At 43.1% G+C, this 26,611-nt stretch overlaps 1 protein-coding gene across 1 annotated transcript; it reads right to left on the reverse strand.

The window, feature by feature from the left end:
• Nucleotides 1–318: 318 nt before the first annotated feature.
• Nucleotides 319–15,395, reverse strand: LOC115202130 (protein FRG1-like). The gene is made up of 9 exons (XM_029766042.1): nt 15,227–15,395; nt 14,939–15,006; nt 14,697–14,819; nt 4,863–4,920; nt 4,447–4,561; nt 4,054–4,158; nt 3,750–3,841; nt 919–1,029; nt 319–511 (listed from the first exon to the last, which is right to left on the reverse strand). The coding sequence occupies exons 1-9, from the start codon at nt 15,283–15,285 to the stop codon at nt 475–477; spliced, it is 768 nt and encodes a 255-aa protein (XP_029621902.1). The 5' UTR covers nt 15,286–15,395; the 3' UTR covers nt 319–474.
• Between the last annotated feature and the right edge of the window lie 11,216 nt (nt 15,396–26,611).

Below are 26,611 nucleotides of genomic sequence, written 5' to 3' on the forward strand. Positions count from 1 at the left end.
TTCCCTTGATGGAGTGATGCGGTAAGCAAAGATTGGCTTAACTTACCCCCCTCTTCCCTACCGTATTCCCTAATAAACAAACATCAATGGACTGTCCCAAACATCTGACAGGTCTGCTGATCTGGTCAAAACAAAGATAGTGGTGGTAGGCATGTTGGCAATGATTTACAGGAAATACAATCCAGTTCACCATAACCACAAATGCAGTTTATTATCTGAGAGATGACGCATAGGGAAACCAAGTGAAACAAGCTAATCAGTCTTCTGAGCAGCCAGCTAGGGAAGGGGTTTAGGGATTGAAATTACACAATCCCACAATTGACTTTCTCTTACCCAAATAACATTTATTCATGATAAAAAGTTACATCAAAACAGATTAATCAATGCCAGCCAAACAAATAAAAAATAAAAGCCTTTTTGATTTCAATATAAGGAATTCAAAGACGAGTGGACAATCCATAAACTTTTGTATCTTCACTTGCAGTATCGGTCTGCTTTCATCTTGGCTCTCCTGTGGACAAATAAAAAGTCACAAGTGGTTATTTTTAGTCCTTACATCACCACTATCCACCACACAATGTAAATAGGTATCATGTGACAAGTCAGCTTGTCGCAACATGTTGAATTGAAACAGGTTTGCGCAAATAGGTTTAAAGGGTGTTGGCAGTTTGACCAGTTATGTGACTGACTCCTGCTATTAAAATAGCCATCAGTAGGAGTCATGTCACCAGTTCCAGAGTGATTTCTTGGAAAGGAAGTTCGGATGTGTTGATCAATAAAACCAGTTTGTGTGTTCTTGTTTCGTTTGGGGCAGCTACCGCCACTCAAATAATTTTCACTTATTCATGAATTGATGTCAATGGGAGACTGAATGAAAATTTGTTTAGGATTTGCCTCTTTATGAAGATGTTCTCCCACCTGTCTAACAGCTCCTCGTGGAACTTCCCATCTTTTCGGGCCATCTTCAGTGTGGTGCTGTCCTCCTCGTTCACCCTCAGCCGCCTGTCCTGGAAACTCTGGAATTTCTTTCTGTAATATCAGAAATCCGTGTTCAGTGAGACTTATTACACACACAAATATCATACAAAGCCTCATGATAAGACACGGAAGGACCAGTCACACCACTATCAAACACAAAGAATAGCATCACTGAATCAAATTTTATTGGTCTTACAGATATTTTACAGATGTTATCCCAAGTGTAGTGAAATGCTTGTGTTCCTAGCTCCAACAGTGCAGTGTTACAAAACAAAAACGCAAATCCTCCAAATAACATATTAGAACGAGCAATGTCAGAGAATATAAATAACATTGCACTCTCTGGGGCTACTATTATCAATGACAAATGTGTATAGAGCGACTTACACTCGTAAGTACCGTGCCATTTCCATTGAAGTAAACAGTGCTGAAAGTAGATACATACAGAGTGCAACGGGGCCGCAAACAAACGCATAGATTTTTATAAGGCGCGCTAACGACATTTAGACCCTCTAGCCGTGGTTACAGTCTGTCAGTTGTTTATGATTCACGGACAGTGCTCGGTTCGCGAAACACGCTCGGGGATGCTAAGCACTACATCACGATGACGGGCTCAAGAACAGCCATTATCGTCACGTCAACATGATGAGTCCATTTCCCCCGTGTTTTCCTCTAAAATAAAAAAAAATACGATGGAGGGGGAAGATAAAACGGAAAACGAAGTTGAAAGGGGAAGAGGAGAAACGGAACACAATGACAGCCTTGTTCACGCTTAGCCCTCAGAACTTAATGGGCCGCCGCAGGCCGTGAAAGCGGCTGCGGCGTTCCGTTCTCGTTTCCATCCCCGCAGCTTTGGCCCATCAATCAGCATTTTAAGGGAGTGGGATTGATGAAGTGGCACCCCTATGCTCTCCCCACCTTCTCCTCGCGCATCCGGGCCTGTGATTTAGTTGTCAAAATCTTGCCGGAGCAGAAGGTTGTCAGGTGAAAACTGGAGGGAAATCACTGCCTGTCTACGGAAGGTCATAGTGTTCAACCCCTCCACCTTCCTGGCTGTCTTTTCTACATAAAATGCTTCACCCACCACTGTGAGAACTGGTAGGTGAAGTTTAAAGGAAAATTCCACCGCAAAATGTTTTGCATGTCAACAATCAAGTTTAAGATATATAACTTTCAAAATACATAAACAAAAAGTCCCCTTTTCAGTACCCTGTCTTTCAAAGATAATTTGTAATCCAAATAACTTCACAGATCTTCATTGTAAAGGGTTTAAACACTGTTTCCCATGCTTGTTCAATGAACCATAAACAATTAATGAACATGCACCTGTGGAACGGTCGTTAAGAAACTTACAGACGGTATGCAATTAAGGTCACAATTATGAAAACTTTGGACACTAAAAGAGGCCTTTCTACTGACTCTGAAAAACACCAAAAGAAAGATGCCCAAGGTCCCTGCTCATCTGCGTGAATGTGCCTTAGGCATGCTGCAAGGAGGCATGAAGACTGCAGATGTGGCCAGGGCAATAAATCGCAATGTCCGTACTGTGAGATGCCTAAGAAAGCGATACTGGGAGACAGGACGGACAGCTGATCATCCTCGCAGTGGCAGACCACGTATAACAACACCTGCACAGGATCGGTACATCCAAACATCACACCTGCGGGACAGGTACAGGATGGCAACAACAACTGCCCGAGTTACACCGGGAACGCACAATCCCTCCATCAGTGCTCAGACTGTCCGCAATAGGCTGAGAGAGGCTGGACTGAGGGCTTGTTGGCCTGTTGTAAGGCAGGTCCTCAGACATCACCGGCAAAAACGTCACCTATGGGCACAAACCCACTGTAGCTGGACCAGACAGGACTGGCAGAAAGTGCTCTTCACTGACGAGTCGTGGTTTTGTCTCACCAGGGGTGATGGTCGGATTCGCGTTTATCATCGAAGAAATGAGCGTTACACCGAGGCCTGTACTCTGCAGCGGGATCGATTTGGAGGTGGAGGGCCCGTCATGGTCTGGGGCGGTGTGTCACAGCATCATCGGACTGAGCTTGTCGTCATTGCAGGAAATCTCAACGCTGTGCATTACAGGGAAGACTTCCTCCTCCCTCATGTGGTACCCTTCCTGTAGGCTCATCCTGACATGACCCTCCAGCATGACAATGCCACCAGACATACTGCTTGTTCTGTGCGTGATTTCCTGCAAGACAGGAATGTCAGCATTCTGCCATAGCCAGCGAAGAGCCCGGATCTCAATCCCATTGAGCACATGTTAAGTTGCTCAAAATAAAGTTTATATGCAGCCAGAATGATGCAGTTTGCATCATATGATTCTGATTGATTGATGATTTCTGATTCTGAAAGTTACATCATCTTAAATCTGATAAGATTTTGGGACTATATTAACAATAGACGAATGAAACAAATACCAAAAGATAGTTTTTGGGTGGAGTTGTCCTTTAACTGTGATGCATGCATTACTGAACTGGTATATGGTATAATTTCAGTACTGTAATTTAGATTAACAGTTCAGTGTTGATCCTTGTTGGGCTTGTTCAAGTTTTTCATAAATGCATAAAACATTGTCATGATATAGGGCAGGCCATTGCATTTCCTATACCTTTACCATGAATAAAGTTAATTTGGACAAGATCAGCTGTACAACAGGGGTAACAACCTCTCTAGACTAGAGGGCATGGAATCACCACCATGTATGATTACCGCTGCAAATGTTGCTGCCACTGTGACATAGGTAGAGAGACGGTACATACACGTAGTTGAGCTCGCAGTTCTTCACGTTGCCCCTGTCCTCGTCGGCAATGTCGTCGTTCCGCTTGACCTCCCTCTCCGCGCATGACCGGATCTGTTCATCATCATTTAAAAGAGGCAGAAGGAGAGAGGGGGAAAACACAAAACAGTTGCATGTTGAATAGCAATATCCTGGCCCCCCTAATGTTCAGAGACATTTAGTTTTTTCATTCCGTCACTAACTTCAGACTCCCCCATGGTGATGTAATTGCTATATTATAGGTGGGGGGGGGTTTATGGAGTGACCTTGTGAAATATATACATCACCTTAACCATCTCGTCGTCCCCCGCCAACTTGCTCTTGGCCTCAATGTCCCCACTTTCACTGTAGGAGATGAAACAGCTATTTGCTGCCATGAGAGCCATTTTGCCCTGGGAAAAAAATGGAAGACAAAACAGAAATGAAATGAAGAGATTAGTTGACAGATCAGTTTCACCTCATGCTGATACACCATTTGCGAGGTAAAAGCTCAATTATATGCAGAGAGCGTCAAGCTTTCTCTCCGATATGCATCAACAAAGCAACAAGTTGTAAGGAAAACGAGCCTTATCTATATCTAGGGTTACTTTGCAACAAATTCTATAAGATATGGCATTATATCACAGTCTTTGTATGCATTGACTTTGACGTTTTTTTTGATTGGCAGTTGCTTCACTCACGTCCTGGAAAACAGGTTCCCACTGTTCCCGGGAGCCGATGGCGTCGGAACGTCCCACCACGACCCCCTCCGAGGTGATCCCTAGATACTTCCCATAGCCAGACTTCAGGGCTACCCTGGGGGGGGAGAAACACGGGAGAACAAAATTCATTCCTGGATAATGGCAAGTTGATTCGAGTGTCTAACAACTTTTGCAAAGTCTATTCAAAGATCATTTGAACAACAGAAGCGAAGCTCTTTTATAACGTTGTAATTAAAATCCAATTTTGTATTTACAAAATTGCATACCTGCAGAGACTGTAAGTGTTCTTCCGAAGTCTATTATAACTCACCAGGATACACTTTCCATTCAGATTTGGGGGGAGAGGAAGTCAACATAAAATGTGCGTAGGTGATATTTACTCCTTTCATACGCACCTAGAGTCTGACAACTTGATGGCAGTGAATTGCTCCGGGGGGTCTGGCCCTTCGTCGTCTGCAAAATATCAAAGACAACATTTCCCTTTTAGAGTCACGAATCGCTGATTGATATTCTAAAAATCAGAGCATTCTCTCTTTATCATCCCAGAGGAGCCTTCGTTTTGGTTTAATGAGGATTAAAAACAAGATGACTCTTTACTATCACTTCAAACATTTGGGAGCTTGGCTCTGCCGACTTAACATTCAGAGTGTCGAGACGTTGTGTACGATTAGCATTTCTCACATTCTCTCGCCAGGTTCGTGATCTTGAAAAAGAAAATCTGTCGCAGAGGTGCCAATACAATGCATTTGATCTCGGATGTATTAGCGCACAATTACGATGTGTCATTCTGAAAACAGACCATTTGCATAACTTCCTCTAGCAGCGGGTCTACCCTTGAGACGCACTGACGTAGAGCCTTCACGTTTTACTAACGCTTCATGGTCATTTATAAACACACAACGTTGCTGCTGGGTGCTATTGATCGCGTACACCCACCCTAATCTCGGAAACCCAGACCTCAAATCTCGTGTAATTGCATCAGATGCTCGAGTAGGTTCTGGGGTGAGATGTATGAGAACAGATGCTATAAAGACTAGAGAAGTCTCCAACCCCTTAAACGGAAACTCTCAGCTAAAGGCTCCACCCCTTCAGAAAATGTTCCACTTGTAATCATTTCTTGAAATCCCCGCCCCCATTTAAGCACCATCGTCACACAATCCTGATCTGGCCAAATAATCAGCGACGGGAAAGCAAAGCACCGGGACTACTGTTGCTTGTTAGTCATCGTAGTCCAAGAGATTAAACCCACCCTGACCGATGTAAAATTACAGGCAATCCTTATCCTGAGTTCCAAAACTCTTCTCTGGCTTTGTAGGCTCGGCCCTAATTTGTGTTCTGTCACCTGGAGCTGCATGGCAAATTGTCCAGGAACAAAGGACAATTCTCAAGGACTAAATCAGCCCTTCCCCCTCTAAGGGGCCAAAATGTATATCTCTTTTACAGTATCAAGAGGACTGACTATAAAATTAATGATAGAATAATGCTGTAATATCCATGTTTGGTATCTGAAACCTGTTCACTCAGGATAACTCTGATTCTAACTATATGGATGTATCTTGTATAAAGTGAACTCTGAATTACTATATCCAAAAAGGTTTTATGGTCCTCTGTCTTATTTACATTGGTCTCATCCCCCACACAAGCCTTTAAAATGATATGATCACCTGTGGAGATTGGGCATGTTTAGGTTACTGTCAACTTGGCATCATTTGATTGGTTAACGGTGATTGGTTTTGGGTTGAAAGGTTACACCTTCAGATGTTATAAATGGAATGAAATGCCTTTGTTCTCTCTCTTATCCTGTATCCAGTCCATGGAGGAAAGTTGTGTGATCAATTCTCATTTCCTAGACTTCTAGGCCTCTCTTTGTACATGCGTTGTCCTGTAAGTTAACCTTAGGATCTATATGCTTGGAATATTGCCTAATGCTTGCTTGTATATATTCATTATCTTTATGGAGTCAGAAACATTTTAATAGGCTAATTGCTTAGTCGCATGTGATGTATATACTGTATAATATACTGTATAATATACTGAATATTCACATGTCAACTATTACTGCCCAATATAGCTTCATGCCCTAGTGTCCTTTCCTCTTTCATCAGTGATGGATAAAAGTTGTGGATGGATTTCTACCCTATTGCTTTGACCTATCATGTTTTTCTCTAAATGTAACCTTTATTTAACTAGGCAAGTCAGTTAAGAACAAATTCTTATTTACAATGACAGCCTACTCCGGCCTAACCTGAACAACGCTGGGCCAATTGTGCGCCGCCCGATGGGACTCTCAATCACAGCCGGATGTGACACAGCCTGGATTCGAACCAGGCACTATAGTGACACCTCTTGCACTGAGACGCAGTGCCTTAGACCGCTGAGCCACTTGGGAGCCCTGCCAGATCATGTCCTGCCAGATCAGTGGCCACTGATGAAAGGAAGCTAGTTAATCATACAGAGAAACACTCCGTAAGGATGTGACCATCACAGATTCTCACAACGTTAGGGAAAGTTAAAGGGGGGAAAGTCTGTCAATTTCAAGGACAGATTGATGCAAATTGGGAAACCACACCTCTGTGTGCAATCATTTGGGCATTGGGATAGCGAATAAAATCCCTAGGCTCACATACCTCCATGTTTCTCAGACCACAATAGTCAGACAGGTTATAGTCTAATCATATTTCATCCCCTAAAGCAGGCCTATATCTCCCTGTGACCCTTGAGTTTACACAGAGGGTATTCACAATGTCTCCTGCATCCAGTGACTAAGCACCTCGAGGGCTTTTCTCAGCTTGAGAAGGCGAAACTATTCTAGATGGGTTTCCTGCTTACTGAAAATCCCATAAAAGTGCAGAAACATCATCTCTCTCTCTCCCTGTAACTCAATTTCTCTTTCATCTCATTTAAAATGTGCCTGCCTCCCGAGTTAGAGCCTCACCAAGGGAATAGGAATGGTTCATGTTTTTATCTCCTGGCGCATTTTCCCCTCTTAAATAAAAAAAACGTGAGCTGAATCCCAGGTCTGCGTTTCTGTCTTTGGAGGGTGGATGGGTTTTATTGAACATTTCTTAAACATGTCTCGCCTTAAGGCAGAGAATCTTTGCCTGGAAACTCCCATTTAGTCTAGCTTGGCTAGTTAGGTTAGGTGCTCCACCCCCAAGTCGAGTCCTTTTGCCAGAGGCTCAGGGTCTGGTGTAATGGGGCTCTGGCCTGCTAGTCAGTGGGGCTAACGGTGGGGAGACGAAGCATGTCGCCTGTGAGTCTTTGATTGAAAGATGTGATTCCGGCACGTTGGCAATGTCCCTCTAACTTGTAACGATAAACATACTATCGAAATGAAATGGTTGGTGCCTATCTTTCCCATTCATTTTAGATTGTGGACTACAGTTTTCACCTTAGCCTACCGTGTGGGTCCGGATACTCGCAACAGATGCTATCTATCGTGGACCCCAGACACAATACCATTTGGTGGTATGAAAACACGTGACCAATTTAAAAGTTGTGCTGCAAAACTATCCATTTAAGAGGCAAGGAATCACAATGACATTAGTTCAATGAAACTCATGTGGATCTTTGCCTGTTACCTTGTTGCATTCTAACCCAGCACAGAGCTGTGCAATACATTTCCTCCTTGTAAATGATTTCATTGTCTGCAAGTGGATGGGCACCATAAATCGTAGCTAGCACCGGATTCATATTGATGATATCCAATAACATGCTTGAGAGGACAAAGAAATGGATTAATGCCTGTTGTGTGTGTGTGTGTGTGTGTGTGTGTGTGTGTGTGTGTGTGTGTGTGTGTGTGTGTGTGTGTGGAGGAGCAATTCCAGCTTCCTCTCTAAACCATTACCCGGCAAGCTGTGCAGAAATGAATGTCCTAATAGCTTCTGGAACAACATAGTAGTTCAGTTCTCCCTTTCATTTTACATGTCCACTCTCTCAGAGTGTGATTTCAAATTGATTTAGAATGAAAACGCCACTAAATCTTATACCGTTTAGGACAAAATTGGTTTTGAGTTCTAAACGCTTGGTACTTCACGTAGGCAGCCATCGAATGCGGCGGTCATCGAAAAAGCAAGAAAATGAAGTTGGAGGAAACAATTAGGGAGTTCCCCCCCTTATTCTCCACAAATGAATGACACAAAAAAATTGCCTGCCGCTTTGCCGGGCTAGCCACGCTAATGGAACGCAATGTCCATTACAGCTCTTAAGGTTTGCTCTCTTCGTATTAGAATAGAATGGAACATGAGAAAACTAGGATCTTCTTCCATTCTATTATGGGATTCATTCATTCCTGACAATTTCCAGCTCCATTTGCTCTGCCTATAATGCCCGATTACAGAATCCGTTGCAGACAAAAAAAGTGTATTTAAATAAAGTACCCCTTTTTTCTCCCCAATTTCGTGATATCCAAATTGGTAGTTACAGTCTTGTCCCATCGCTGCAACTCCCGTATGGACTCAGGAGAGGAGAAGGTCGAGAGCCATGCGTCCTCCGAAACACGACTCCGCCAAGCCGCACTGCTTCTTGACACATTGCTCGCTTAACCCGGAAGCCGGCCGCACCAATGTGTAGGAGGAAACACCGTACAGCTGGCGACCAAAGTTAGCGTGCATATGCCCAGCCGCCACAAGGAGTCGCTAGAGGACATCCCTGCCGGCCAAACCCTCGGATAACCCAGACAACACTGGGCCAATTGTGCACTGCCTCATGGGTCTCCCAGTCATGGCCGGCTGCGACACAGCCTGGGACCGAACCTGGATCTGTAGTGTCGCCTCTAGCACTGCGACGCAGTGCCTTCGACCGCTGCGCCACTCGAGAGGCCCTGATGCAGACAATTTAAGTAAATGCAAGCGACATGCTGGGCTGGCTTGCATTTCAAAAATGACTTTATAAGAGGGAACAATCAACAGGACCACTTCAGATTTTTTTCTATCTCCTTCATTTCAAATCTTGTTAGTTTGAATTGCAAGGCTTTAACAAAGTGAAATCATTTAAGAATTTAGTCATTTTAGAGTGACTTCTGACAACTTGAATGACGTTGCCATCTAAAATGGTTGAACAAGACACCAGACTGCCTGGACTTAAGCCGTTTATGTTCAAACAATGTGTGCTCAAGCTACCAGTTGCGAGACCAAACCTTACTATAACCAGCATTTATGATAATCAAAATGTATGATGATTATAGGCAAATCAAGTTCCAATTGAAACTACGCTCCAATTAGTTTTTCTGAGGCATGAAGATGCCTTTAGTTTAGTGAGCCAACCTGTTTTGAGTTGTGCAGACCACCCAAGTTGGAGATACCCTGGTTGGCAACATTGGTGCAAGCAACTTGAATCACAGTTGATTTCAGCAGCTGAGTTGCTCGGGATGCTACAGAGATGAGGGGATTAAGAAGTGTTTAGGCATTAGCTTGCCAAACTACCCTCTCAAAGCTCCTGCAACATCTGGCTGACATTTAACTGTGTCCATGGTTACTAGCCTGGTTCCACAGCTACACCAGCGGAAGAAGGCAAAGGATGATGGCGAATTTAGCCCCTGGTCAGAGGCCACTTCTGGTGTGCCACAAGAGGGCGTGGTCTCACCACATCCGTTTCTCCTTCACATGTCCACCCGAAAAGTTGTCTTCAGTGACACTGGGTATGCTGATGATGTGGAGCTGTCCCAAGCCATATACCACTAACCAGCATCCTGGAGGACACTTCCATGGGCTTGGAGGCAAAGCAGCTGGATGAGTTGGCTACATCCAACAACATGCTCCTGAACGGGAAAAAGTATGGAAATCTGGATATGCTTTGAGAGAGACCCTCCACAACCTGCACCACTCATCCTAGGAGGACAGGAAGCACCAGTGGTAACAACAGCCAAGTATCTTGGTTTTCATCTAGACTCTAACCTCAGTGGTGACACACATGTGGAGCAGTCAGTGAGGGAGGCCTCAAAACACCTGCACTTTTTGACTGTTCTTGACAGAAATGGCCTACCCACTGAAGATCTGGTCACAGTCTATACTACCCTGGTGAGGACTGGTCTGGAATACGGTGGAGTGCTGTTAGTTGGATGCAGCAAAAAGCAGCAGGCCCAACTGGACAGGGTGCAGAGGAGGGCCCTGAGGATCATCTCCATAGGTGGAGCAGTCCAACCACAGCTCCAGTCACTGCAGAGCAGGCTGCAGTGCACCCGGCAAGGTGTATGCACATTCAAACACACATCTGCTCCATCTAATAAAGGGATGTGAGTGCACCACCAGGCTTCGAGAAACAGACTGTCCTGTATTACTGCCCGTATTATACATAAAAAAAAAATTAAAAACACACTACCCACTGCTGTCAGACTGTACAATAACACGGAACCCAAACCGGCTAGCTAGCTTGCACTTGCTAGCTAACTTGTCCTATTTAGCTAGCTTGCTGTTGCTAGCTAATTTGTCCGGGGATATAAACATTGAGTTGTTATTTTACCTGAAATGCACAAGGTCCTTATCTCCGACAATTAATCCACACATAAAACGGTCAACCGAATCGTTTCTAGTCATCTCTCCTCCTACTAGGCTTTTTCTTCTCTGGACATTATATTGCGATTGGCAACTTTCATAAATTAGGTGCATTACCACCACTGACCTCGTTCGTCTTTCAGTCACCCACGTGGATATAACCAATGAGGAGATGGCACGTGGGCACCTGCCTCTATAAACCAAAGAGGAGATGGGAGAGGCAGGACTTGCAGCGCGATCTGTGTCACAAATAGAACTGACTTCTATTTTAGCCCTTGGCAACGCAGGCGCTCGTTGGCGCGCCCGAGCAGTGTGGATGCAATAATTGAATAATATAGATTTCAAAATTTGACTACACCGCACGCGATGCGAGCGGTGTAGTCAGCCTGTAACTCTAGCTCTTACATATTTTCAAAGTAGACCTAATCTTTTTTTAACAATTCAGTTTTCCATCATCAAAAGAAAATGTCCAGGAATACACTATATATACAAAAGTATATGGACAACCCTTCAAATTTGTGGATTCTGCTATTTCAGCCACACCAGTTGCTGACAGGTGTATATAAAAAAAAAATATTTGAGCACACAGCCAAGCAATCTCCATAAACAAACAATGGCAATACTGAAGAGCTCAGTGACTTTAACGTGGCACCGTCATAGGATGCCACCTTTCCAACAAGTCAGTTCATCAAATTTCTGCCTTGCTAGAGCTGCACCAGTCAACTGTAAGTACTGTTATTGTGAAGTGGAAATGTCTAGGAGCAACAATTGCTCAGCCGCGAAGTGGTAGGCCACGCAAGCTCACAGAACGGGACCGCCAAATACTGAAGTGCGTAGTAGAGGTCGACCGATTATGATTTTTCAACGCCGAAACCGATTATTGGATGACAAAAATGTGTAATATATTTGTAATATATATTTGTAATAATGACAATTACAACAATACTGAATGAACACTTATTTTAACTTAACATAATCCATACATAAAAATCGATTTAGTCTCAAATAAATAATGCAAAAACGCTAATGTTTAAGGTCCTTGCTCAGAACATGAGAACATATGAAAGCTTGTGGTTCCTTTTAACATGAGTCTTCAATATTCCCAAGTTTTAGGTTGTAGTTATTATAGGAAATATAGGACTATTTATCTCTATACCATAGGTATTTCATATACCTTTGACTATTGGATGTTCTTATAGGCACTAATAGTATTAACATCCTAATAGCGGGAGTTGATAGGCTTGAAGTTATAAACATCGCTGTATTCAAGCATTGCGAAGAGCTGCTGGCAAATGCAGGAAAGTGCTGTTTGAATGAATGCTTACGAGCCTGCTGCTGCCTACCACCGCTCAGTCAAACTGCTCTATCAAACATCAAATCATAGACTTAATTATAATATAATAAACACACAGAAGTACGAGCCTTAGATCATTAATATGGTCAAATCCGGAAACTATCATTTCGAAAACAAAACGTTTATTCTTTCAGTGAAATACAGAACCGTTCCGTATCGAACGGGTGGCATCAATAAGTCTAAATATTGCTGCTACATTGCACAACCTTCAATGTTATGTCATAATTATGTAAAATTCTGGCAAATTAATTACAGTCTTTGTTAGGAATAAATGGTCTTCACACAGTTCGCAACGAGCCAGGCGGACCAAACTGCTGCATATACGCTGACTCTGCTTGCACAGAACGCAAGAGAAGTGACAATTTCCCTAGTTAATATTGCCTGCTAACATGAATTTCTTTTAACTAAATATGCAGGTTTAAAAAAATATAATTGTGTATTGATTTGAAAAAAAGGCATTGATATTTATGGTTAGGTACATTGGTGTAACGACAGTGCTTTTTTTCGCAAATGCGCTTGTTAAATCATCACCCATTTGGCCAAGTAGGCTGTGATTCGATGATAAATTAACAGGCACCGCATTGATTATTAACAACGCAGGACAAGCTAGTTAAACTGGTAATATCATCAACCAAGTGTAGTTAACTAGTGATTAAGTTAAGATTGATTGTTTTTTATAAGATACGTATAATGCTAGCTAGCACCTTACCTTGACTCCTTGCTGCACTCGCATAACAGGTAGTCAGCCTGCCACGCAGTCTCCTCGTGGAGTGCAATGTAATCAGTGTCCCAAAAAAAATGCAGATTACCGATTGTTATGAAAACTTGAACTCGACCCTAATTAATCGGTCGATCTCTAGTGCGTAGGGCGTAAAAACCGTCAGTCCTAATAAAATGGGTTTCCATGGCCGAGCAGCCATGGGCAATGCCAAGCGACGGCTGGAGTGGTGCCATTGGACTCTGGAGCAGTGGAAACGCGTTCTCTCGGTTTTGGCGGATGCCAGGAGAACGCTACCTGCCCCACTGCATAGTGCCAACTGTAAAGTTTGGTGGAGGAAGAATAATGATCTGGGGCTGTTATTCATGGTTCGGGCTAGGCTTAGTACCAGTGAAGGGAAATCTTAACGCTACAGCATTGAAATGCTAGACGATTCTGTGCTTCCAACTTTGTGGCAACAGTTTGGGGAAGGCACTTTCCTGTTTCAGCATGACAATGCCCCCATGCACAAACCGAGGTCCATACAGAAATGGTTTGTCGAGATCGGTGTGGAAGAACTTGACTGGCCTGCACAGAGAGCCCTGACCTCAACCCCATCGAACACCTTTGGGATTCATTGAAAAGCCGACTGCGAGCCAGGCCTAATCGCCCAACAACAGCAGCAAAGAGGGGCACCAACTCCATATTAATGCCCATGACTTTGGAATGAGATGTTCGACAAGCAAGTGTCCACATACTTTTGCCCATGTAGTGTATGTATCCAAGTGTTCTGCAGTATGTTTATGCCATGTATTATGTATCCAAGTGAATGTTTTCTTATGCTATTTTCTATGCAATTTTTTTATGATGTAAATTCTGCATTTCTTCAGTTTTTCTGTGATGAATAATGTCAAACTAAAGGCTACTCAGTGTTCATGTCTTGTGATGGGTAACCCTACCCCAAAGATTTGTGTTAACTTTCTGAGCCCTTCTACAATGGACAAATAGGTATGGAAAGTTTAGTTCAAATCAAACGGGGTGCTGTCAAAAAGTGAGTGAATTCAAAAGGATTTTACCCTTAGGTCTTGAATTGTGCAGACATCTACTATTTGATACCCGTGGTTTGCAATCTCTTCCACTGTTTGTGTTTCATAAGTCTCAAACAGTAATCTGTATGTCAACATATCAAAAGTTCCACTACGTTAAACCTCCCTCACTGCTCCCTGGTTACAGGTGGAGCAGGAGGGTGAGAGCTGTAACAGGGACTCGACCCCTAACTCAAGCGGTGCAGAGGTGAAAGCCTAACGGACTGTACCACAAAAGCCTCTGGGTAAAGGCAGTACAACGCTCCCATACACCACTTAGTCAAGCATAACATTTTATGATCACGCCCCACACACATCATCACCAACACTTCAAAATGAACCCTATCGACTCAGTGATGTAACAAAAGGCCAAATGCCTCTCAAAACACGTCCCCCTGTCCAATCAAGTAGCATAACAACCTAGTATGGCATACAGCAAATTGTGTGCATCATCATGCATTAATGCAAAACACATGACACCCTACTCCCTATATTATTGTGCTCTACGTTTGGCCAGAGCTCTACGTGGCTCTAATGAGATGTGGTGCACTATAAAGGAAATACTGGGTAGATTTAGCTCAAGAAACTCTCTCTTTTCTTACCTTGATGTGGTGCACCAACTGTGAACAGACCAGTATCCAGGGCATGGATGTAGGAATTAGTCTGCATCTCTATTGCAACCGTTCCTGAAATCTCCCCAAAGCCACTGATACACCACCATCCACCTAGAAAGCAGAAATAAAACATAGTTGTTTGCTACTTTGTGGAATATCGTAATAACCATTTTCAGTTTAGTTACATATCTAGCTAGCTAGCTGCATAGATTGACCAGCAAACAACATACCAACAATATCAGGTTTATCTTGTGCATCATCTCTTTTTCTCTTCTTATCCTTGTGCTTCTTCTTCTTTCTACAAGACAATTGTGGATCAACATTAGCAAGGTCAAATTAGAAATGGGGGGAAAAAAATAAAATAGCAAAGAGTTAGCTAGCTAACATTAGCCAGTAGCTAACTGTTGATGCCTGGTCAGTCAATGAATGACAGCTAGCTAGATAGCATTATTAGCCAGCTTGATTCGCCATATTCTACACAAACAAATATTGAATTCGATGTTGAGGAATAAACGCACCCCTTGTTTAGTCCTTTCAAAACAAGTTTTGTTGTTTTCACTTTTGAATAGTCAGCCATAGCTTCAGATTATGATAAACTAGCTAACATACACAAACGAAAACAACATGGGAGTACGGTGCCCGTCGAGGTAAAAACGAATATCACTTAACAAACGAGCGACATCTATTGTTTGGAGAATATATTACATTGTATGTGTTCGGGAAAATACATTGAATGTGTTCAGATTCGGAATAATGCCTTGTTTGTTTTTCAGCACTTTCTTTTATGCTATTTAAAAGTTGGTGTGTAACTAATTATGTGTTACTAGGTGTGACAGAGAGTCGCACACTATATATAATTTCACTGTTTGTCTACATAACCTGGTTCAAACATTCATGACATTGCCCTGAAGAAGGTACAGTGATGCCAAAACGTTTGTGGTTTACCCAATAAATTACTGGAAGCTTATATAGAGGGTGTGTGACTCTCTTTATTTGTATAGCCTACAGTTTACTCGCTGTTAGTCAGCAGTCAGCACCTCTACTAACTTTTTAGACTAAGTGTGCCAGAGAAAATCAAACACACAGACACACACACACACACGTGCTCTTAAACTTGCACATGCACACACTCAAAATATCACCCCAACTCACACACACACACACATGCATGCCGTAGTCAAGGGGCAGCTTAAGTGCCCATGTGCACAGTCTCACATAGAGTGTGTCTCTGTAAACTACCTGAGTCCAGGCCAAGGCTGGCAGTGTGAGGGAGATTAACTGTCTGTTTTCTGGCTCAGAGGGGTACTGGAGTTTGGCTTTTCTCTTAATAGACTGTGTGTCTGCTGTCCCTGACCAGCAAATTACTGTAAATTACTTCCCAGACGTTGGTTCTGCTTTTTCATTCACCAAGACTCCTGGAGGGGTTGAAAGAGAGCATGAACACAGACCAATGCACGCACACGCACGCTTACATGCACACACACACACACACACACACACACACACACACACACACACACACACACACACACACACACACACACACACACGTATTCCACCTCAACGAACACGCATATGTGTGCTGCTCAACATCACACAATGCACCAGAAGAGTTATACACAGACTCCACCAACTGCTAGCAGGTACATGGCATTGTGTCAAATTCCTGCACCAATTCCTCCCAGAGTCTTCGTTGAAACAATCAACCTGTGAGCCATAGCAGATATCGACCTCCGAGAAAGGGGTGCGCTCAAACTAATGTTTTTACTAATGACACCCCATTAAGGAAGAATAGCCCAATCAGGAAGCCTGTGACGGGAGGTAATAAATCATTGGATGACAGTGTCAGGAATAAAATTAATGAGACAGAAGCTTGTGCGACCTGCCCTTTGTGGCAGCTGTGTTTCTCAGAGCTTAAAAGTCACACAGACAAAGAGGAGAGACTCTGAAGTCAATGAAATGCTTTCAGCGATGATAAATGGTAATTTTAGGGAGTTGTATTGGCTCCTCGTTAGTTGATATTACAATTTACGATCAATCAATCAAATGTATTTTATATAAAGCCCTTTTCACATCAGCAGTTGTCAAAGTTCTTTACAGATACCCAGCCTAAAACCCCAATGAGCAAGCAATGCAGAGGCAGAAGCACAGTGGCTTGGAAAACTCCCTAGAAGGCACGGAGCTATAAGAAACCTAGAGAGAAACCAGGCTCCAGGGGTTGGCCAGTCTTCTTCTGGCTATACTGGGTATAGATTTAAGTAAGACAAATCAAATCTGCAAGGACATGTTAGGTGCAAGCAATATGGTGAAATTCCCTCACACCCTTCCACTATAGTTTGGAAGGAAATTAGGCAATTCGATTGGATCACAGCCCATTAACATTTCTCAAATGGTAAGATTGTAGTGAAAGTTCTCTAGATGCCAGACTTTAAAAAATTATTCAGATATTGCAGCGATAACAAAATTCGATAATAAACACTATAGGCCCTGGTCAAAAGTAGTGCACTACAAAGGGAATAGGGTGCATTTTGGACTCAGACTCTTATCTCTTTGTAATTGAGCTCTGTGATTTTCTCTTTCTGTTCTTTGCCTCTTTTTCATGTCCTTAAAATGCATTTTATCTAATAAGTCTTCCTGCCCCATTAGCTGCCTTTCAGCTGTGAAGGAAAATTCTTCGTCCTTTATGTGACCAAGACACAAAACAAGGATAACAAAAAAAATTGGTTTAGGAAATAGTGTTTCAGAGAGAAGAGAGATGTTAGTGGAATTTGGTTGAGTGGCATTTTAGTTTGACTTCTAAACGTGAAGGGATTATGACAATAAACTATGACAAACCCTTTGAAAGTTAATATCAAAGTGCAAGCACGCGCATGAGCACACACACATATACCCAAGCACACACCACAGTAAACTATGAACCCTATGATGATGGCTATGCACACAGTAAGTAGTTAAATACCCAGGAAAGCAATCCCTTTTGTAAAATGATGAGATTGACCAGAGGTGTTCCTAAATAACAGCTATTCAGTAAAAACCATCTTGAGGACTGAGTGCTCCCACGTCAGATAACGGCAGGCAGTACGAGATGTCACAATTGATAGGAACTGACATGCAACCCTCCCTTCCCTCTCTCTCGTTCTCTCTCTCCCTCTCTCCCTCCATCTCTCCCTCCTCTCCCTCCGTTCCTTTCTCCCAAACCATTAGCACTACGGTCCCTCAACTCCTGTTCCGCCCGCCTTGCGAACATAAGTGCCGTCTACTCTCTTCCGCAACCACCTCTTTCCTCTCTCTCCCATGTCACTCAAATCCTTCCTGCGAGGACTGGGGTGGTTCGGGGTGAAGTGACTGACAGCGCCCAAGCAGGTGTCCCTGACTCTCTGTTAAGTGACGGCGTGCAGTTATGCTCCTCTATGGGCCCCGCTGACTTTGTCAATGTCACCGGGCCCTGCTGACGGCTGCTCCTCAGGGATTACGACGGCGGTGCAGATGTACCAACTCCTGGAGTGCTCTTTAATGTGGGTGACATTGGAGAGACGGCAGAGAGTAAAGGATTCTTAAAACATGGTCCCAAGGGGCCCACTGAGTTAAAAATGACACGGTGATGTCATCTCCTGACTAGATGGGGGAGGGAGGGTATTTTTTGTCATTTGAGAGGGGCGTAACCTCTGACCTGATTATGAAGTAACCATCCATATAGGAGTGGTCGGGGCTTCCCACCCTATGGCTACATGGCCCAGTCCAAAAACAACCCCTAGCCTCTAAATCAAAGGCACTTTCTGTAGATCTGAAAAAACTGTGGGAGTATTCGCACAATATGGTAGTAGCTCCACCTTGCACTCTTAGGGAATTTGGCCCACCAAGATTTACATGCTAAAATCGCCACTGCTTAACTTGTCACACCCTGATCTGTTTCACCTGTCCTTGTTATTGTCTCCATCCACTCCAGGTGTTGCTTGTTTTCCCCAGTGTATTTAGCAGGAGGTCAGCGTTCCCTCGGCCCAGACGCCGCTGTCGACGTACCTGGAGAAGAGCCAGGGTATCTTCGACAAGCGGACAGTCGCCGGACCCCAGCTCCCCGCTATCACATTGGGCAGAGGGTATGGCTTTCCACTCGGGATCTGCCCCTTCGAATGGAGTCCCGCAAGCTGTCTCCCCGTTTCATTGGTCCTTTTCCCATCTCCAGAGTCCTGAGTTCCACCGCTGTCCGTCTTGTGTTACCCCGTACCCTCCGTACCCTCCGTATTCACCCTACCTCCATGTGTCTAGGATTAAGCCCTTGTCTCACAGTCCTTTGTCTTCTGTTTTCAGGCCCATCCCTCCCCCCGGGTCATCGATGACCAGACAGCGTATACGGTGAGACGCCTCCTGAGGGTTCGACCACGGGGCAGGGGTTTCCATTACCTGGTTGCACCGTCGACACCCCGGTCAGCCAGGTGGCGCCCCTGGGGGGGGGGGGGGATACTGTCACACCCTGATCTGTTTCACTTGTCCTTCTTAGTGTCTCCACCCCTTCCAGGTGTCGCTTGTTTTCCCCGGTGTATTTATCCATGTGTTTCCTGTCTCTGTGCCAGTTCGTCTTGTATATCCAAGTCAACCAGTGTTTTTTTCCCCGTTCTCCTGCTTTTGCTATTTCTCCTTTTTCTAGTCCTCACGGTTTTGACCTTTGCCTGTTTCTGGACTCTGTACCAACCTGCCTGACCATTCTGCCTGCCTGCCACTCTGTACCTCTTGGACTCTGATCTGGTTTTGACGTTTTGCCTGTCCACGACCATTCTCTTGCCTACTCGTTTTTGGATTATTAAGCATCTAAGACTCCAACCATCTGCCTCCTGTGTCTGCATCTGGGTCTCGCCTTGAGTTATATAACTTGGACAGATTTTGGACAGACATCAGTTCAATGTCTATTTTTGATTTACATTTAGTTGAGTTGTCAACTAACGTGAATTCCACATGAACTAAATAAAACAATTCGCCATGTCATTGAATTTAGGTTATAAGTTAGGTGAACATTTTTTGAATTCCCTTATGTGAGCTATTTTCAAATCCAATCATTTCCCCACGTTGATTCAACGTCATCACATATAACGTTTAGGTTGAAATGACGTGGAAACAAAGCTTCGCCTCCCTCTCTCTGTTAGTACCAAGCCTTCCAAAAAGAGAGAGGTCAGCAACACAAGGGTGGACCCTCAACCACAGACTCTATGGGCTGGTTTCCCGGACACAAATTAAGCCAGTCCTAGACTAAAAATAATATTCAATGGAGATTCACCACTGAAAAGACTAGGCTTAATCTGTGTCTGGGAAACGGGCTATATAAGCATAGCAAGCTGTAAACCATGCTTTTTCATACGTTTTTGACTTATGTTGTGTTACTGTAAATTCACTTCTGCAAATGAGAGTCCAATGAAAAAAAACTCCAGAAATACATTTAATTCAACCTTAAGTCAGCTCAAACAAAGTTATCACTTTGTGTCTGTGGGCTCCTTATGTCTGTGGGCCCTGCATTTCCAATTCTGTTTCAAGAAAGAAGAGAGAGCACAAATAAAAAGCTAATTAAGGTTAAACTGAAGATGTGCTGCGCTGTATACTCTCAAGTTGAAAAAAAGATTTAACTCGGGAAGAAAAAGGTGTTCAGACGATAAAAGTAGTAAGAAGCCGTCTAGGGGCTAATGTTTTGGAGTGAGTAGAATACTTCTCTCATGGTGTGCTGGACTGCGGTATTACCTGACTTCATGGGGCTCTACTTCGGGAAATTGACTACAGTCTCTAGTCATTTGTTGGGCTTATGGCAATTCCGCCGCAGGCTATGGAAGATGGGAGTTCAGCAAATGGATAAACAGCCATGAAATTTCCTTTCAGCACCTTGTTGGAGGTAGCAGACAACCCTTTTCTGCATTGTTTCTCTCTCCACCGCTCATTTTCCCGCCTGTCTTTTTCTCAACGCTCACTCGGAGCCTAGAGAGGATGAGAAACGTTGCACTCTCTGGGGGACGAGTGTCGCTAGCGACGCTACAGGGAGGAAAACAGAGGTAGCCCCTTTATGGGTTCCACGTGAAGAGGTCGGATGTTGGTGATAGGAAAAGAAACAAGTAGTAATTCTCATAAGGCCAAGTGAGAGACGAGTCAACGGCGGTCTGACTTTGCTAGACATGCCATTTCACGGTGGCACACCTGACAAACCTATTTCAAACAATGAACTTGATGGAGAACTGACATATGAATGGCTGCCAAACAAAGGTCCATGGTGGAAATTGTAATGATCAAAATGGCTCCATCCACGGTCATATAAAACAGGGTTGCTCTTTATTTGAAGGGTTCCTACATAACACATTCATAATCCATACATTATGCATTCATGACAGTAGCCTACTTGAGCATTTCATAACTATCTCGTTCCAGGCGACCAAATGAGGGTGGCTCATTTCATGAACGCTTATGTCAACAAATACATATAGATAATTGCAGTAGTAGTGACATTGATGTAACAAAAATATTAGTTTATCATATTAGGGGTTTGGAGAAAAACAGTGATTTGAGAAAATCCCTTTACAATCATCCGCCATCTCCGATTCCATATAGTGCCATGGACCACGGTTAAATATAGGCCCGTAGCTGGCTCTCTGTAATTACAAACGGTGCGGTGGAGATTGAAGAAACCAGTCATTTTGGTGTCCAGTAAAAAACATTTTAAAAAAAGACTAAAAATGTCTTCCCTTCTCTTTGTCAGAGCACAGTAATACACCATTGGACACACTAGTGACACTCAGGTTTGTCGCAGGTTACCCTGCGGTAGATGTCCTACGCATGCACACAGACAGACAGACAGACAGACAGACAGACAGACAGACAGACAGACAGACAGACAGACAGACAGACAGACAGACAGACAGACAGACAGACAGACAGACACACACACACTCCCCAGGTACACCTCAGCATGCCTTCTCCCTGGCAGGTGCTCGCTGTGTGGGGACCGTACCGTTGGCACACACTCCCGTTCCCGCTACAAAACTCCCTCACCCTCTCCTTCTGTCACTCTCTCCTTCCCTCCCTCCTTCCCTCTCTTCTTCCACTCGTCTTCTGCAGGTCCCTCGACCCTTTCATCCTTCCAGACCTAGAGGTCGTGCTTCATCAGTTGTGAATGTTAAAGAGATTAATTTAGCAGCCAAATGGGTCTTCTTGCTGCTGGGCCAATGAGATTAGGCTGTAGAGTCCAGTCAATGTGTGTGTGTGTGTGTGTGTGTGTGTGTGTTTGAGAGAGTGCATGTGCGCGTGTGTCTGTGTGTGCTAAAATTCAGTTTCAATATTTTATCATAGTCTACCCTCACCACTGTCTGTCACATGCCAACACTAGGGGGCAGTGTCACCTCATAGATACTGTATGTACTACTAATCACTAGGGTCAGTGCTATCCGAGATCCTTGCGATGTCCCAACCCTTACCCTAACCCTAACCTTAACCTGGCCTTACCTAACCCTCACCTTAACCCTTACCTTAACCATTTTACATTTCAACTTCAATGGGGTAGGGATGTCTCAAGGATCCAGGACTACAGAGACCTAACCACTACCAGCACAAGTCAAGTGAAATTGCTCATGCACAGTGCTTCGTGCTGCCAGCCTGCCACTGTGCCACTGAGTGTGCCACTGAGATTTAGGAAGGATTCTAAAGTAAATCATACTGAAATGTATTTGGCCTGTGCATATCTGAATGTGTAATTCTGAGGAACATCATTATATTTCAAGGAAATCTAATATGGCTTGTGATTGGAGTGTTGTGGAGTGTGTAGAGGGTGCAGGACGAGCCACCTGGGATGAGAGGAACTGGTTTATAAAGCACACATGATATTCATTGAGGTCCTTTTTAATGGCATAGGTACAGGTTGTAGGAGGTGAACACATCCATGTTGTGATACAGTTTGAGTTTGTCTACTGTTGATTCTAATTAAACGGTTAGTTCCAGCCACACAATCTGCTTGTTCAGTTGAGGGTCCAACTGTGATTATATATTGCAGTGTGGTAATTTACTTAGACCTTATAAAAAACAACTAACAGGTCTACATAAATGATTGTTGACATCCTTAAGGTTTTGAGATAAATATTGCATAGGGTTGTGTTCAGTAGAGCCTACTGCAGCAAAGGGTTTTGCAATGGAATTTATGATCCTCCAATCAAACAGTCCTCCACTGTAGGAGGTACTGCAATCACAAACTTTCATTGTGTGTGTGTGTGCATGTGTGTGTGTGTGTGTTAGGGTTGAATATTTTCTCAGTATTTTCTCATTTCACCCGGGAAATCCTGTATTTCCCGCCAAAACCGGAAGTGTCATTTAAAAGCGTTATCAAGCATATACAGTACCAGTCAAAAGTTTGGACATTCCTACTCATTTCAGATAAAAATTATACTTTTTTTTACTATTTTCTATGTTGTAGAATGATAGTGAAGACATCAAAACTATGAAATAACATATGGAATCATGCAGTAAGCAAAAAATTGTTAAACAAATCAAAACATATTTTATATTTGAGATTCTTCAAAGTAACCACCCTTTGCCTTGATGACAGCTTTTCACAATATTGGCATTCTCTCAACCAGCTTTATGAGGTAGTCACGTGGAAGGCATTTCAATTAACAGGTGTCCCTTGTTAAAAGTTAATTTGTAGAAGGAAGACCCAGAGTTACCTCTGCTGCAGAGGATAAGTTCATTAGAGTTACCAGCCTCAGAAATTGCAACCCAAATAAATGTTTCAGAGTTCAGGTAGCAGACACATCTCAGCATCAAATGTTCAGAGGAGACTGTGAATCAGGCCTTCATGGTCGAATTGCTGCAAAGAAACCACTACTAAAGGACACCAATAATAACAAGAGACTTGCTTGGGGCAAGAAACATGAGCATTGTACATTAGACCGGTGGAAATCTGTCCTTTGGTCTGTGGTCTGATGAGTCCAAATTTGAGATTTTTGGTTCCAACCGCCGTGTCTTTGTGAGACGCAGAGTAGATGAACGGATGATCTCCAAGTGTGGTTCTCACCGTGAAGCATGGAGGAGGAGATGTGATGGTTTGGGGGTGCTTTGCTGGTGACACTGCGATGTATTTAGAATTCAAGGCACATTTAACCAGCATGGCGACCACAGCATTCTCCAGCGATACGCCATCCTATCATTTGTTTTTCAACAGGACAATGACCCAACACACCTCCAAGCTGTGTAAGGGCTATTTGACCAAGAAGGAGAGTGATGGAGTGCTGCATCAGATGACCTGGCCTCCACAAGCACCCGACCTCAACCCAATTGAGATACTTTGGGATGAGTTGGACCGCAGAGTGAAGGAAAAGCAGCCAACAAGTGCTCAGCATACGTGGGAACTCTTTCAAGACTGTTGGAAAAACATTCCAGTTGAAGCTGGTTGAGAGAATGCCAAGAGTGTGCAAGGCTGTCATCAAGGCAAAGGGTGGCTACTTTGAAGAATCTCAAATATAATTTGTTTAACACTTTTTTGGTTATTATGTGTTATTTAATTGTTTTGATGTCTTCACTATTATTTTACAATGTAGAAAATAGTACTAATAAAGAAAAACCCTTGAATGAGTAGGTGTGTCCGAACTTGTGTCTGGTACTGTACATGTCTGGATTTGATTAGAGCTTTGATCAGCATGAAAATTCAAACCTGATGCTACCTGAGCTTGATGAGCCCTACATTGAATAAATGTGATGAGCCCCACATTAACAACATTTAATGAACCCAAGCCCAAAAAAGGCCAAATGATTGTGCCATTATCCAATAGATATTTAATATAGACTACCTCACATTACGCACAAAATAAAAACGTAAAAGCTCATAGACGTAGCTAGCTATATGCTCTCTTGGGTAAATAAATGAAACTAGCTCCAGTAGGCTAATCTTTTTGAGTGTGAACTGTATTACTGTACTGTATTGTATTATACTGTATTATATGGATTGGAATTACACAGATCGTTCAAACCATGATAAAACAGAAGAAAACGTGTGATTCTGGTGCAGCACATGCGGCCTACAAAGGTACAAGTATAGGCTCCAAATTGGATTTGAATTTGAAATATAATAGGGCCTATTTGTATAATTAGTAGGCCGACGCATATATACCTTTCATAATATTTCCCCTAATGTTATTAGCCTACCTCCTCTTTCTCTCTCTATCGTTGCTTCAATCCTTCCTCGCTTTCAACAGTTAGGCTAGATTAAATACGTTTCGTTGTCCTTATCTTAATCATTCGAATGACATCCTTGAATAGTATGCGACAAGAATTAGATGCAGAAAGAAGGCTTTCACTTCTCTTCACAAAGATTGAATGGTTATGGGTCTGAATAAATAACTATTGGCTGCTGTATTTAACTTTCAGCAAAAAAAGACCTTGCGTTCCTCTTCGAATAGTCTATTGGTACAAGATTTATTTAAAATCTATCCTAGTCTAGCTTTTCCTGCATGGGACTCCAATAGCCAAGGAGGGTTTTTAAAGGAGAGGCCCGTGGAGCACAGATGCTTGTGTATTTTGGAAGAGACAGAGGCTATAAGTTAGATGCTTATTATGCATAACCCATCATGAATTAGCTAAATATGTGGCTAATACTACATTTAATGAATTACCTCAAAAAGGTAAGCTAGGACATCTATATATAGGGCTATATGTAAATTTAGAACAGGATGATCTATTTTGAATGGAGTTGATGGAGAGAGAGAAAGACCGTGAGAGAGTGCTTGTGCGTGCACTGATTTAAAGCAACAATTTTCGAGTGATAGGCTGTTTTAAAATTCAGCAGCAGCAATAAAAAAAATGAAGTACAATTAAAAAACAAGCTGAACCCCAAAAGCCAGATGGATATTGGTAAATAAGACTGACATTCAGTCTTTATACTACTGTAGCATAGACTATGGGCCTACCAACAAATAAAGTTACCATGAGATGATAGGTCTACATGCATTGTGAACTGTACTTCATACTGAGATGGATCTGTCCCCACCCTGATGTTGAATCATCATGCAGAGGCCACAGAGGCTATAGAGAAGCCAGATTTAGACATTGCATATCATTTAACAGTTCCATTTCACGCTATGCTGTTCAAATAAATCATTTATTATAATTTACCGGTTCCTCGCAGTTATTTATCCCTGGAAAAGGGAGTGGTTTTGGCCTGTAAATCTCGGTAACCGGGATCCTGCCATTCAACCCTAGTGTGTGTGTTGCATGCATATGTATGGCACTGTGTGTGTGTGCAAACCTGGCGTGAAGTGAAGATACACTGAATGATTAACAGTATGTCAGTCCATGGCAGCTGGAACGTGATTCACAGCTCTCTGAATTATACATGTATGGGGAGGTTTGAAAATACACAGGTTGGTGCATAATTCAGCCCCTCCCTCTCACTCCGAGTGATTTTAGCCTGAAATGTTTGTTTGCGTCCCAAATTCCCTGAGTAAAGCATAAGGCTCTGGTCAAAAGTAGAGCACAATGTAGGGCTTAGGGTGCCATTTAAGACAAAATCCTTTACAGCTGGTGGGATATGTGATAAACAGCATGGGCTCCATGTTTGACAATATACTAAGAGGGACATTTTCCCATCCACCTAACTGTCTAGTAGTCATATCCCTTATAGTACATGGAGGCGTATGGCTGGGATGTGTTCATTAAGGTAATTTCCATGTAAAAGGACCAATGAGCATCAACATGAAGTTCATAGGAGCATGTCAAATTGGGTGTCAAATGAAAGCTAAGAGTTTATATTTGTAAGACATTAAGGCATATATCAATTTTTCAACCAATTTCCATCCCAAAAAATGTAAATAAGCAAAGTTGTATTTCTTGTCAAACAGATGGAAAAAGGGTCAACCAGAAAACATCAACCAGAAAAGACCTAAAAGGTATTA

This window comes from Salmo trutta, chromosome 11 (assembly GCF_901001165.1).
Source record: "Salmo trutta chromosome 11, fSalTru1.1, whole genome shotgun sequence".
Lineage (NCBI taxonomy): Eukaryota > Metazoa > Chordata > Actinopteri > Salmoniformes > Salmonidae > Salmo > Salmo trutta.

Excerpts from the sequence above, each read along its gene's own strand:
- LOC115202130 (XM_029766042.1), bottom strand. The coding sequence starts at position 15,285 with ATGGCTGACTATTCAAAAGTGAAAACAACAAAACTTGTTTTGAAAGGA. Across the intron at positions 14,820-14,938 it reads AGATAAACCTGATATTGTTG|GTGGATGGTGGTGTATCAGT; the intron begins GTATGTTGTTTG and ends TCTGCTTTCTAG. Across the intron at positions 4,159-4,446 it reads GGGAACCTGTTTTCCAGGAC|GGCAAAATGGCTCTCATGGC; the intron begins GTGAGTGAAGCA and ends TTTTTTTCCCAG.